Source organism: Salmo trutta, chromosome 15 (assembly GCF_901001165.1).
Source record: "Salmo trutta chromosome 15, fSalTru1.1, whole genome shotgun sequence".
Taxonomy (NCBI): domain Eukaryota; kingdom Metazoa; phylum Chordata; class Actinopteri; order Salmoniformes; family Salmonidae; genus Salmo; species Salmo trutta.
The window spans coordinates 11595425-11607643 of NC_042971.1; the positions used below are offsets into that span (position 1 = coordinate 11595425).

The 12219-nt window shown below is 43.7% G+C and overlaps 1 protein-coding gene across 5 annotated transcripts in view; it reads right to left on the bottom strand.

Moving 5' to 3' along the window:
* Positions 1-2771: 2771 nt before the first annotated feature.
* The window catches only part of LOC115148485 (actin filament-associated protein 1-like 1), a 35153-nt gene continuing 25705 nt past the window's right edge, over positions 2772-12219 (bottom strand). For 3 of the 5 annotated variants that reach the window (XM_029690401.1, XM_029690405.1, XM_029690403.1), the window contains exons 3-18: positions 11987-12070; positions 11742-11827; positions 11532-11652; positions 11328-11426; positions 11006-11217; positions 10573-10842; positions 8144-8237; positions 6947-7102; positions 6438-6649; positions 6134-6279; positions 5914-5986; positions 5061-5193; positions 4743-4916; positions 4368-4558; positions 3855-3983; positions 2772-3671 (exon numbers count right to left, since the gene is read on the bottom strand). In XM_029690401.1, coding sequence (XP_029546261.1) covers positions 3645-3671; positions 3855-3983; positions 4368-4558; positions 4743-4916; positions 5061-5193; positions 5914-5986; positions 6134-6279; positions 6438-6649; positions 6947-7102; positions 8144-8237; positions 10573-10842; positions 11006-11217; positions 11328-11426; positions 11532-11652; positions 11742-11827; positions 11987-12070 — 2207 coding nt within the window. In that variant the 3' untranslated portion in view covers positions 2772-3644. The remainder of the gene's footprint in view (positions 3672-3854; positions 3984-4367; positions 4559-4742; positions 4917-5060; positions 5194-5913; positions 5987-6133; positions 6280-6437; positions 6650-6946; positions 7103-8143; positions 8238-10572; positions 10843-11005; positions 11218-11327; positions 11427-11531; positions 11653-11741; positions 11828-11986; positions 12071-12219) is intronic. The other 2 variants (XM_029690404.1, XM_029690402.1) reach the window with 2 other exon arrangements.

Consider the following 12219-nt stretch of genomic DNA (forward strand, 5'->3'; position numbering starts at 1 on the left):
CTTTCACTCTAGTGGTAGCATGAGACGGAGTCTACAACCCACACAAGTGGCTCAGGTAGTGCAGCTCATCCAGGATGGCACATCAATGCGAGCTGTGGCAAGAAGGTTTGCTGTGTCTGTCAGCGTAGTGTCCAGAGCATGGAGGCGCTACCAGGAGACAGGCCAGTACATCAGGAGACGTGAAGGAGGCCGTAGGAGGGCAACAAACCAGCAGCAGGACCGCTACCTCCACCTTTGTGCAAGGAGGAGCACTGCCAGAGCCCTGCAAAATGACCTCCAGCAGGCCACAAATGTGCATGTGTCTGCTCAAACGGTCAGAAACAGACTCCATGAGGGTGGTATGAGGGCCCGACGTCCACAGGTGGGGGTTGTGCTTACAGCCCAACACCGTGCAGGACGTTTGGCATTTGCCAGAGAACACCAAGATCTCCAATTTTGGGCTAGATTTCCCTCTAGGTTCAGAGTCGCATTTGTTCCATAATGTTGAGCTTCCCGTTGTATTACTTTTTAACTTCTGACACCATGTAATATATTAGCACACTGAGGCAGGGATTCGGGTAAAATAACGTTTATCTGATGTCATCGGTCAAGTGCAAGTACAGATGATCACATGTACGGTAGTAAATAGTAGCAGCGCCACCCTCAGGCATGTACGTACATGACAGGCAAAAAGTCAGATTCCACAGCCACAAAGTCAACATTTTAGTAATTTAGCAGACGCTCTTATCCAAAGCGACTTACAGTGGTGAGTGGAAAATTTTTCATACTTAGCTTATTGGTCTTAATTTATGGTTAGGCATAAGGTTAGCGGTATGGTTAACCTGTTTGGGCTAGGGGGCAGTATTGAGAATTTAGGAAAAAATATGTGCCCATTTTTAACTGCCTCCTACACCAACTCAGAAGCTAGAATATGCATATTATTGTTCAGGTTTGGATAGAAAACACCCTAAAGTTTCTAAAACTGTTTGAATGGTGTCTGTGAGTATAACAGAACTCCTATGGCAGGCAAAAACCTGACAAGGTTTCATGCAGGAAGTGGCCTGTCTGACAAGGCGTCGTGCGTCTTGCATCTGTTTATTGAAAAGTAAGGATCTTAGCTGTAACGTGACAATTCCCAGGGCTGCAATAGGCTCTCAGAACCCGGGAAAAACATGAAGGATGACGAGGCGGCCTCAGGCTGAAACAGATTATCGCCTTTGGTAAGTGGCCGATCAGAGGACCATTGAATGAGGCGCGTGCACGATTCGCCCCGTGGAGAAATTTCATTCGGCTGTTTAGGCTCATTGCAGATTCCCGGTCGGAATATTATCGCTTTTCTACGAGATAAATGGCATAAAAATTGGTTTTAAACAGCGGTTGACATGCTTCGAAGTACGGTAATGGAATATTTAGACATTTTTTGTCACGCCATGCGCCATGCCCGTGACCGTGATGTAGCATTCTGATAGTGTCTAGAACTCACGAACAAAACGTCGCTGTTTGGATATAACGATGGATTATTTGGGACCAAACCTACATTTGTTATTGAAGTAGAAGTCCTGTGAGTGCATTCTGACGAAGAACAAGAAAGGTAAGAACATTTTTCTTATAGGAAATGTGATTTTGGTGAAGGCTGAACTGGGTGGGTGTCTAAATAGCTAGCCCGTGATGGCTGGGCTATGTACTTAGAATATTGCAAAATGTGCTTCATCCGAAAAGCTATTTTAAAATCGGACATATCGAGTGCATAGAGGAGTAATGTATCTATAATTCTTAAAATAATTGTTATGCTTTTTGTGAACGTTTATCGTGAGTAATTTAGCAAACTGTTAGTAAATTCCCCGGAAGTTTGCGGGGGGTATGCTTTTTCTGAACGTCACATGCTAATGTAAAAAGCTGTTTTTTGATATAAATATGAACTTGATTGAACAGACATGCATGTATTGTATAACATAATGTCCTAGGTGTGTCATCTGATGAAGATCATAAAAGGTTGGTGCTGCATTTAGCTGTGGTTTGGGTTTATGTGACATTATATGCTAGCTTGAAAAATGGGTGTCTGATTATTTCTAGCTGGGCACTCTCCTGACATAATCTAATGTTTTGCTTTCGTTGTAAAGCCTTTTTGAAATCGGACAGTGTGGTTAGATTAAGGAGAGTCTTGTCTTTAAATAGCTGTAAAATAGTCATATGTTTGAGAAATTGAAGTAATAGTATTTCAAACGATTCAAAAATCGCGCCACTGAATTCAGGTGGCTGTTACGTAGGTGGGACGAAATCGTCCCACATGCGCCAGAGAGGTTAAGGTTAGGTTTAAAATACAATTTTAAGAGAAATTGTAGAAATGGGCAGGGTTCATTACTTTGTGGCTATAGAAGCTAGCGACGACTGCCCCACCCTTGTCCTGCTCCTCTTTCCAACTGTTGGGGTTAGTTCTATACAGGGTTCCTTGAGACATCCCTACCCTAAACCCTAACCCCTACCCTTACCTAACCTTAACCCTTACCAGGAAGAGTATCTGCTGCTTTCGCAACAGCTAATGGGGATCCTAATAATAACCCAAATACCGTATCCATTTTCAATTTCAACTTCAATGGGGTAGGGGCATCCCAAGGATACCGGATAGCAAGGACCCAACTGGTGGTGTGTCATCCCATCATCATTCTTTCAATGAATTCTTCAATAGTCTATTACAGGCGTATTAACATGTTCTTCCTGCCACACACACACACACACACACTGCTATCCTTTCTGTGACATGACCATCAGGTAGGTTTGAAAAAGTCAGACAATTTCAATGAAGAGCTTTTATGTACAATACACATAGAAATAAAGTAAAGTGCAAAAGTCATTAGAAGTGAAAGGCTCATTACAGTGAGAAACAGTGAGTGAATTACGTAATAAGGAAACATCATTGTTTAGTCACATAATTAGTCTCACATTACCATAACAATTCATTTATACAGGTGTCATAATGTGTCTGTTTTAATGTCTGTGGTCCAGCTGTTGTTAAATCAAGATCTGGAATAATGTTTGATGCACTTCATGGAAGGTTTTTTTCCCCCTCCCACTCTGAACATCTTACTGTGCATGTTTTGAAATTACTTACATAGTGGATACAGCATAAAATGGTATTTCTATGGGATACAGTATCTCTTTTAGGCAACTATTCCAACAACAAACTCTCACTCAATACAATATTCTCTTTCCCATTATTATCTATTCTTGCAGATATGTGCATAATGTGTATGCATATTCACCCTCTAAAAATCTCTCCTCTCAACATCTCAAGTCCAGCCTGATGTGTCCACATGGAGTCCTCATAACATATCCTCTTCCACACTCTGAAGGAACAACAATACCACATGCAACACAAGCAATTACTGAATCACAAAACAAGTGTCATGCTACAGAATGAGCATTCAGTGTTTCCTAGTGACTGATAGGGCTTTGAATTATGTTTTTCAACAATTCCAGGAGTTGTCTTCCCCTGTCACAATTTTCTCAGCTCAGCGAGGTGCAGTAAATATTTGGCTCTCAAGAGGGAAGTGGAAAAGTTGAAGATAATGGAGTCCCTGCTTCACCCCTCCTCCTTTTTCAAATCAGCTCCAACATGTTCCAAGACGACAAGCATTTGACTGACCATCTGAATGAGCAGTGTCTCTCTAAGTCCCCTTTTTGGACTCCCATTCCTAAAAAGAAACGGGGCACACATTTAGTGTTTGTACATAAAGTACACCTATGAGCGCTGATCTTGCTGTACGTTTGTTACAGTCTGCGTTCTGATTGTGATACTGAACATTGAGACACAGTGCTACTTAATAAAACGGGTTCATGTCAATGGGTGCCCTGGATCTTGTTTTATGACAGCCTACCTTGGCTTTCTGCATGACGTTCCCCTTGCTAGATGAACAGATGGATGGGGGGCACTTCCGCATCTCCGCAGCACAGTTGACTGGCATGGATGCCTCAGTGTATGTGTTGTCAACTTTACTGATCCGGACCTGGACATACAGTATGAGGAAAGAGAGCTTGAGAATATCTGTTTATGGGTAAATAATACTATTTCTACTTACAATACTCAACAAAACACCTCAGATGGAAATACATGCTAAGACAGTAAGAAATCTTCAACATAAAAACCCTAATAATGCAAAGCAGTGTTGGGGTCAATTCAATGAATTATCAATCAACTGAAACTTAGAAGAATTTTTTTTCAAACCTTGGCCCATTTATTTTATTTTAAATTCAAATGACTTCTTGAATTGGTTGCCTTCAATTCGAATTGACCCCAAAAGTATACGGTTTAGCTTATCTACAATAAACCATGGTCTAGAGTAGACTTGATATAACTCTTCGTGATGTAGGCGAAGCTGTAGGCCAGGTACCTTTCTGGGGGGTTTGCTAGTGGGGGGTTTGCTCTCTGTGAGCGGCTCCAGCACCCCTCCAGCCAGGGACTTCTTTAGGTTCTCCTTCACCTCATTGAGACGCAGCTCCAGGTCCACCCGCTCCCCCTCCTTCCCCTTGCAGCTTTCCTCCAGTTGGGCCAAACGCTTCTCTAGCTGCTTCTGCTGCTTACCTGAACACAGTCACACACAGTCATCCATTTGTTAGGCTACATGGCTCCTCAATATGTCTGAGTGATGAATTCCTATACTGTGGCCAAGCAGTAGGTAGACCATTAATCTATGCAAAAGAAACGGTCTAGGTTTGCTCTATTTAAGGAAATGTATTACAAGATTGAATGTATTTTACTTTCTTACCTGTAGCATCCTTCAGTTGTTCCTTCACCTCTTTCCTATTATTGCGTAATACGAGCAGGGCATTTTTTATGACCTCTCGCTCCTTCTCCATCTCTTCTTTCTCTTTCAGGTACCTCCTGGCATCCTCCTCGGCTCGTGTTTTGCCATACTTCCCTGATACATACTGATTCGCATCTAAAGACAGAGAAACCCCGAAAATACATTTCTGAGTGGTTACGTTTATACATCATATAGGTATTTTCTAGGCATACTCTAAAAAGGTGAGATAATGTCCAATTCCCCCCTATGTTCCCAGCATCACACACAGTCTTGGCTGACCTTCGGGGGACTTACTGGAGCCGTGTCTCTTTATGGTGACTAAGGAATCCGCCTTCTCTATCTCTCTGCTGCTGGAGAAAGAAGAGTGGCGTTTCACCTGAGCTCCTGGTCTGGGTACTGGCTCCTCTGGCTGCTGTGGAGGGAAGCGTAGGGAAGGGGGATCGGAAAAGAGATATGATAAGAAAGACAGGGTAACAGGGAGGGAAAGGTGTGTAGTGGAGAAAGATATGAGAGAATAAGGAGTTGAAAAGAGGTGATGGCCAGTGATGAGAGAGAGGAAGGAGAGAGGAATGAACAAATTAACTCTGTCACTAATGTGTGATATGTAAAGTTTGGTATTACAAAACTTACTGGAAACGTACTGTTTTTGAGAAACTGGACCACAAGTTAAATAAACTAACCACTTCAAGTTGAGTAAACTGGAATGTGAGAGATGTATCACAAAGTATTACAGTGAAATTGTGAAAGCTGGATTGAATGAAAAGACTTGACACAGCTGGATACACAGTTGGATATGATTGTCATACTTTCCAGCAAAGAGTTTTCCCAAAAGAGTCAGGGCTGTGTGCGAGATCTCTGTACTGCTTACACAACTCAGAACTGCCCTGAAAGAAGCTCATCAGAAATCATCCCTGGAACACTATCTACCCTCCCACATACACACAGAGGAGCCTATCGACTTTCAGCAGGCCTTCAGACTGCGCTAGAATAAAAAACCCTCTGACTCCTACTCCCTGAGAGATGAGAGGATAGTGGAACAGATCATTCATCAACTGGATCCTTTAAACTTCAGCTGCAGTTAAGGGTGGACACAGACGTGTGGATTCATTCCATTTGCTGTAAATCTCCTTACCAATACACTCTCGTAAGGAACCTCATCATAGGTTCTGGTGTCTGTGGAGGCGCCACTGGAGGAGGTAGCCCAACTATGAGACAAGATGAGGAGGAAAGAGACGTAAGCATTTACCAATAATGACCATCTAGCATTAGCAATGCACTCCCCTTACAATGTAAAGCACTTTGAGCATTTAGAAACGATCCCAGGCCGATGGGCCCCACTCTATCAGACTCACAGGAAGGAGTGTCTTGCTGCGTCTGTGATGTTAGTGATGGTGTCCACGTCCACATAGTCGTAGTGCAGGGCCTCTGGGGTGGTGGCGCAGCCAGACTCTGCCAGCAGGACCCCCAGCCAGCGGCCCATCTCCTCTGAACAGCTGGCCTGATGGACACACAGAGACACTTACATCATCACGTCACTGATCCCAAAGGGGACTAGAACCCATGAGACAGACCGGAGATACCGGGCAAGAGATTTAAGTCTGTAATAGGGGAGAAAATATCATACATTGGGACACAAATACACACACACAGACATACCTCCAATGCAGCCACCTCGTTGCCTCCTTGCAGGATACGGAAAGCGAAGGGGTGCTTGGGCCCCAGTCCAGGTACGACCTCAGCCCCATGGAGGACCACAGCGCTGACGTGAGTACGCAGGTCACCCCTTTCTTTGTGCAGGTACAGTGTTCCACCCTTTACACAGCACCATCTCTCTCTCCAGCACTGGTTCACAAGCACATTCAGATAACCTGGGGACAAGGGAAAGGAATACATACATATTCTCACTGTTGGACTTTCCATAAAGGTTATTATATGGGGAAGTGGAAAATAACAGGTTTTAAAGTTGGGAGGACAAAAGAAAGATGAGAATAGTAACATAATGCAGAGTACATCATGTAGAGCCTGGGAGGCTGCAGAATCTCAATTTGTAACACATAAAGCTGCAGTAATAAGTAGCTCCAACTAGCTACGCACAGGGTTCAGCCCAGAGATTATGACTGAGAGAGAGAAAAATGTCAAATATGACATGGATGCAGTGTGCTCACCACAGCGGGGATTGTCGTCACGGTAGGAAGAGGTCAGAGTGTCTCCTGGGAGAGGAGGCTTCTTCTTCGAGAAACTGATGATCCTGTTGATCTTCCGTCCAGCCGCTCTGCTCATAGATCCCGTCAGCTCTGTAAATGCCCCCCTCTTCCCTTTCCCTGAAAAGAAACACACAGCTGGTTACAAATGTGTCTGAAAACACCTCTTTTTGTTAGGATTCTTATTTAGCGGAAGCTAAAGTTATAATGTGGCACAATATTTTTGGTTTGTTTGGAAGTCTCCCCGCTCTGTCTATCAGGTGCTACTCTCTCTGCCTTGTGTACGTACAGTATATGTCCTTTGATGTCACTGTGAGACAAAGGCAGGAAGAGGGCAGGAAGGATGTTTCTGCTCTGAGCCACACTTCCTGTCTTTTATGTGCTTTAGGTAAAACATCAAAATGTTTACCCCTCTTCTGACCCAAGAACATGGATCACACTCCTTGTTAATTCATTATATTTTTCTCCTTCTCTATGTTGACAATCTACTGCCCAACATAGTGCTACATTTCACTCTGCTTGGGCCTGTGACTCACAGTTTAAAATACAGAACAGAATGTTTTTCTAAAATGAAAATACAGATCCTCCTTACATCTCGTAACTGACGTGGTCTCTCACAATGTAGAACTATCAGAATGCAGACAGGTAAATACAAAGCTGCAGTATGTATATAAGAATACAGCCATACTGTCACGGTTGTCGTCGGGAAAGGAGGACCAAAATGCAGCAGGAATGTGGATGCTCATCTTTACGTTTATTGAAATCACGAAGTGAACACCAAAATAACAAAAGAACGAACTCACGATCAACGAAACAGTCTTGTAAGGCTTACTCACGCTAAACAAGAAACAGGCAAAACAAGAAACAATCTCTCACAAAATACAATCCAAACACACCCCAATATATAGGACTCTCAATCAACTAAACATAGAAACAGATTCACTAGACTAACATAGAAATACATGAATATGACACAGTGCCCAAAAACCCCGGAATACATAAATCAAATGCCCTTCTACAACAACCCCCACCCTGAACCACATAAAACAAATACCCTCTGCCACGTCCTGACCAAACTACAATAACAATTAACCCTTATACTGGTCAGGACGTGACACATACGGGGATGGTCAGGTATTTTGAGGCAGATTGGGGCCTAACCTTGGTCACAGTTGTCCCGGAGCTGACCAGAGGGCATATTGTCACCAGTAGCCACGCTGTCAGAGTCGGAGGTGTGCTTGTCAGCTCCAAGTAACTAAGACAGAAGAAGGGAGGGGGGGGGATTAGGTTAGTGGCGGCACATGCCATGCTCGCAAGAAAGGCATGTCACTGTACTCGTGCACGTGGCTTTAAAAACTTGAAACTTGAAACACACACACGCATCCCCGCACACTCACACACATACAGTTGAAGTTGGAAGTTTACATACACTTAGAGTCATTAAACCTGGAGTGATTAAACCTGATTTTCAACCACTTCAACAAACTATAGTTTTGGCAAGTCGGTTAGGACATCTACTTTGTGCATGACACAAGTAATTTTTCCAACAATTGTTTACAGACAGATTATGGTTTGGAACTGCACATGGGGACAAGGATCGTACTTTTTGGAGAAATGTCCTCTGCTCTGATGAAACAAAAATAGAACTGTTTGGCCATAATGACCATCGTTATGTTTGGAGGAAAAAGGGGGAGGCTTGCAAGCCAAAGAACACCATCCCAACCGTGAAGAACGGGGGTGTCAGCATCATGTTGTGGGGGTGCTTTGCTGCAGGAGGAACTGGTGCACTTCACAAAATAGATGGCATCATGAGGGAGGAATATTATGTGGATATATTGAAGCAACATCTCAAGACATCAGTCAGGAAGTTAAAGCTTGGTCGCAAATGGGTCTTCCAAATGGACAATGACCCCAAGCATACTTTCAAAGTTGTGGAAAAATGGCTTAAGGACAACAAAGTCAAGGAATTGGAGGGGCCATCACAAAGTCCTGACCTCAATCCTATAGAAAATTTGTGGGCAGAACTGAAAAGCGTGTGCGAGCAAGGCCTACAAAACTGAATCAGTTACACCAGCTCTGTCAGGAGGAATGGGCCAAAATTCACCCAACTTATTATGGGAAGCTTGTGGAAGGTTACACAAAACATTTGACCCAAGTTAAACAATTTAAAGGCAATGCTACCAAATACTAATTGAGTGTATGTAAACTTCTGACCCACTGGGAATGTGATGAAAGAAATAAAAGCTGAAATAAATCATTCTCTCTACTATTATTCTGACATTTCACATTCTTAAAATAAAGTGGCGATCCTAACTGACCTAAGACAGGGAATTTTTTGTAGGATTAAATGTCGGGAATTATGAAAAACTGTGGTTAAATGTATTTGGCTAACGTGTATGTAAATTTCCGACTTCAACTGTGGACCCTGCAATGAGAGAACGATTTCCAGCTAGGACATACCCACATGGTGGCACACTGCCTAAAAGCCATTATCGTCTCAGAATAATCCTGAAATGGGTTCAACAGTCTGTCTGTCCAAAGCCATATATTCAGGCTGTAATGAAATCACTCTGTTTTCCTCTATGTGGAGTTTAAGTTGCTGATTGCTAGCCCTTTACTTTGACAGCTGTTTCCTTCCCACAGTCAGCAGGCAGCATGAGCGTCAACCCCCCTCTGATCGAGTGTTGACACTGAGTAAACACACCATCATTAACTGATAAAGATCAGGCAGTGTTACACCAGGGGTGTCAAACAGGGAGTATGTCTGTCTGTCTCTTCACTGGACTGTTTTCATTCTGTCTGGTTATTTACTATGACAACAAATTACTCCAAAGAGAAGCAATGTGGATATATAAATTCAATTCTGTATCTTAAAGAATTAGATTTCACCTCCTTCCTATAAGCCTCAATTATACTGTTATACAAGAACACTATCCATATCAGATTTTGTATGTTGTTTATGAGTTGGACACACATATTCATGAACGGCTTTGCCTGATGTCCTTCGTGGTGGGCTAACTCATGAATTGATGTGATGTATTCAGGTGAGCGGACACCTGGGGCGATTGATTTGTGAGTTGCCCTTCGTGCCCGCTGCCATACCCTATAATTCTGTACTTCTTCGTCACTAATTTGTATACAGGTAGACCAGAAAAGACCCGCCCCTGATTGGCAGATGAGTGGCAACCCTGATTGGAAGCACCTGCTACTTATATGTTGTTCTTTACAAATTCTTCTTTGAATTAAAATAAAATTGTACCTACACTCTGAAGAAGGCTGTAAAGCCAAAACGTCTGTGTACACTATCCCTGATGCAGTGAAAAAAAAAGAAAAAAAAGAATGCAGGAAGCTTTATGTGACATCTTTTTGAGTGCGGACCCATCACACTTCTTTGTTTGTCTGGTTACTGCAGCATGGGGATATATGTGGATGTTAAACATAGCTTGTGAAAGCACCAGTCCCAGAGTGTCTGAGTCGGTTTGAGGAAAACAGGGGGGCCCATAGGGGTCTATTCAGTGCATACAGTGTGTTGGATTACAGACCTATAGGCTGAGTGTGGTAGCCAGCGGGGTTACTGAGGGGAGGCCCACCTTGTCCAGATCTTTCTTCCTCTGGATCATAGGAGAGGAGCCCTCTAATCCGTCATTGCTGCTGGCCTGACTGACCACCTCCCGGATCACCTTGAGCCATCGCTCCGCCTGCTCCTTGCTCTGGACAGCCAGCACCAAGGCCTCTCCCCCAGGCAGGGAGAAACGCAGCTTGTGCTTCTTGCGGCGCGCCTCTTTGGGGACGTAGATGACGTTACACAGATTCAGCGGCAGCTCAATGTGTGGGCTGCTGTCTTTGATGCTCTTGTAGCACTGCAGAGAAAGACACACAAACAATAGTTTTTTATACTCTACAAGGGACTTTAAGCATATCACTTATGTAAAAATGTGTCTTAGTTACCTCAGACCTGGTGGGTAATAAACATTTAATAATAAACACATGCGACAGACAGCAGAAAAGTTCCTGCTGTCCTACCTGTAATCTGTTGTCACGGACGACGGTCAGCTGTTTTGCCCACTGTCCAAAGCGTTTCTTGCGCAGCAGGAAGGCACAGATGCGACAGTCCTTCATGGGGCCCACAGAGTTCTCCTCTGACTGCCACCGCCGAGTCCTGTCCTGGCCCTTCGCCTCCTCATCCTCCTCATCATACGACTCATAGGAGCTGCTCAGCGCGTCTGAATCAGCGTCTGGAGAAAAACAAAGGTTAATGGATAAGAAGGTTCCTCCTCCCTCCCAATAAGCAAATATAGCACATGTACACATTCATCTCAACAGGGTGTTATGATTTCATACTCACAGGAGTTCTTGCGCGGGCCATTGATTTGGGTGGTGGGGTAGTTGTTGTCAGCGTCTTCATAGTATGCATCTTCAATGGAATTTGGGGGACTTGAGCTGACTAGAAGGAAGCAGGAGGTAACAGGTTAGATTTAACCTAATAATAACAATGTGTATGGATAGTGACTTCAGATGGTGACTGTCGGGAGGAAATGTGAGTACTCACTGCATGTGGCGACGTTGGTGATGTACTGGGGTACCGTGCCAGGGTCCAGGGGAACTGCCTCCTCATAGTAGTCCTCTGGAGGAGGGGTGGTTGGCAGAGGAGGGGGGGTGTCAGTGGGACTCTGGGGGAATAGGGTTAGGGTTAGGCAAAATTCAATAACAAATGTGTTATAGACGCAATTATACAGTATAGTCAAAAAGGCTATCTTACTTTCGACTGTGGTATTTTGGAGGTTTTCTCCTTTACCTGATCCTTCAGTTCTTCTGGGGAGGCTCTGAGCTCATGCAGGTCACAATCTGTTGGGAGTGGGACAATAAAATATAAAATAATTTTTAAGATTTCCTTTAAGAATTAAATCATGTGCTACTGGTTAGGATCATGTGATACTGGCTAGGATTGTCTAGCAAGTTCTCCTTCTTTCATATGAAATAATACAGATATGATATTTAACTCACCCAATTCCTCAAACAAAGATTCCACAAAGCTGGTGCCATTTCCATAAAGGGAAGTGTTCATGTATACGAAGTCTGATCCATTCACTTTAACAGAGAAGAGAACTGAGTACATGGAAAAAATGAACAACAATCTGCCGTTCTAACCTTGAGCAAGGCAGTTAAACCACAACAACAACTACTTCCCGGGCGCCGATGACATGGACGACGATTAAGGAACCCCCCCCCCTCTGATT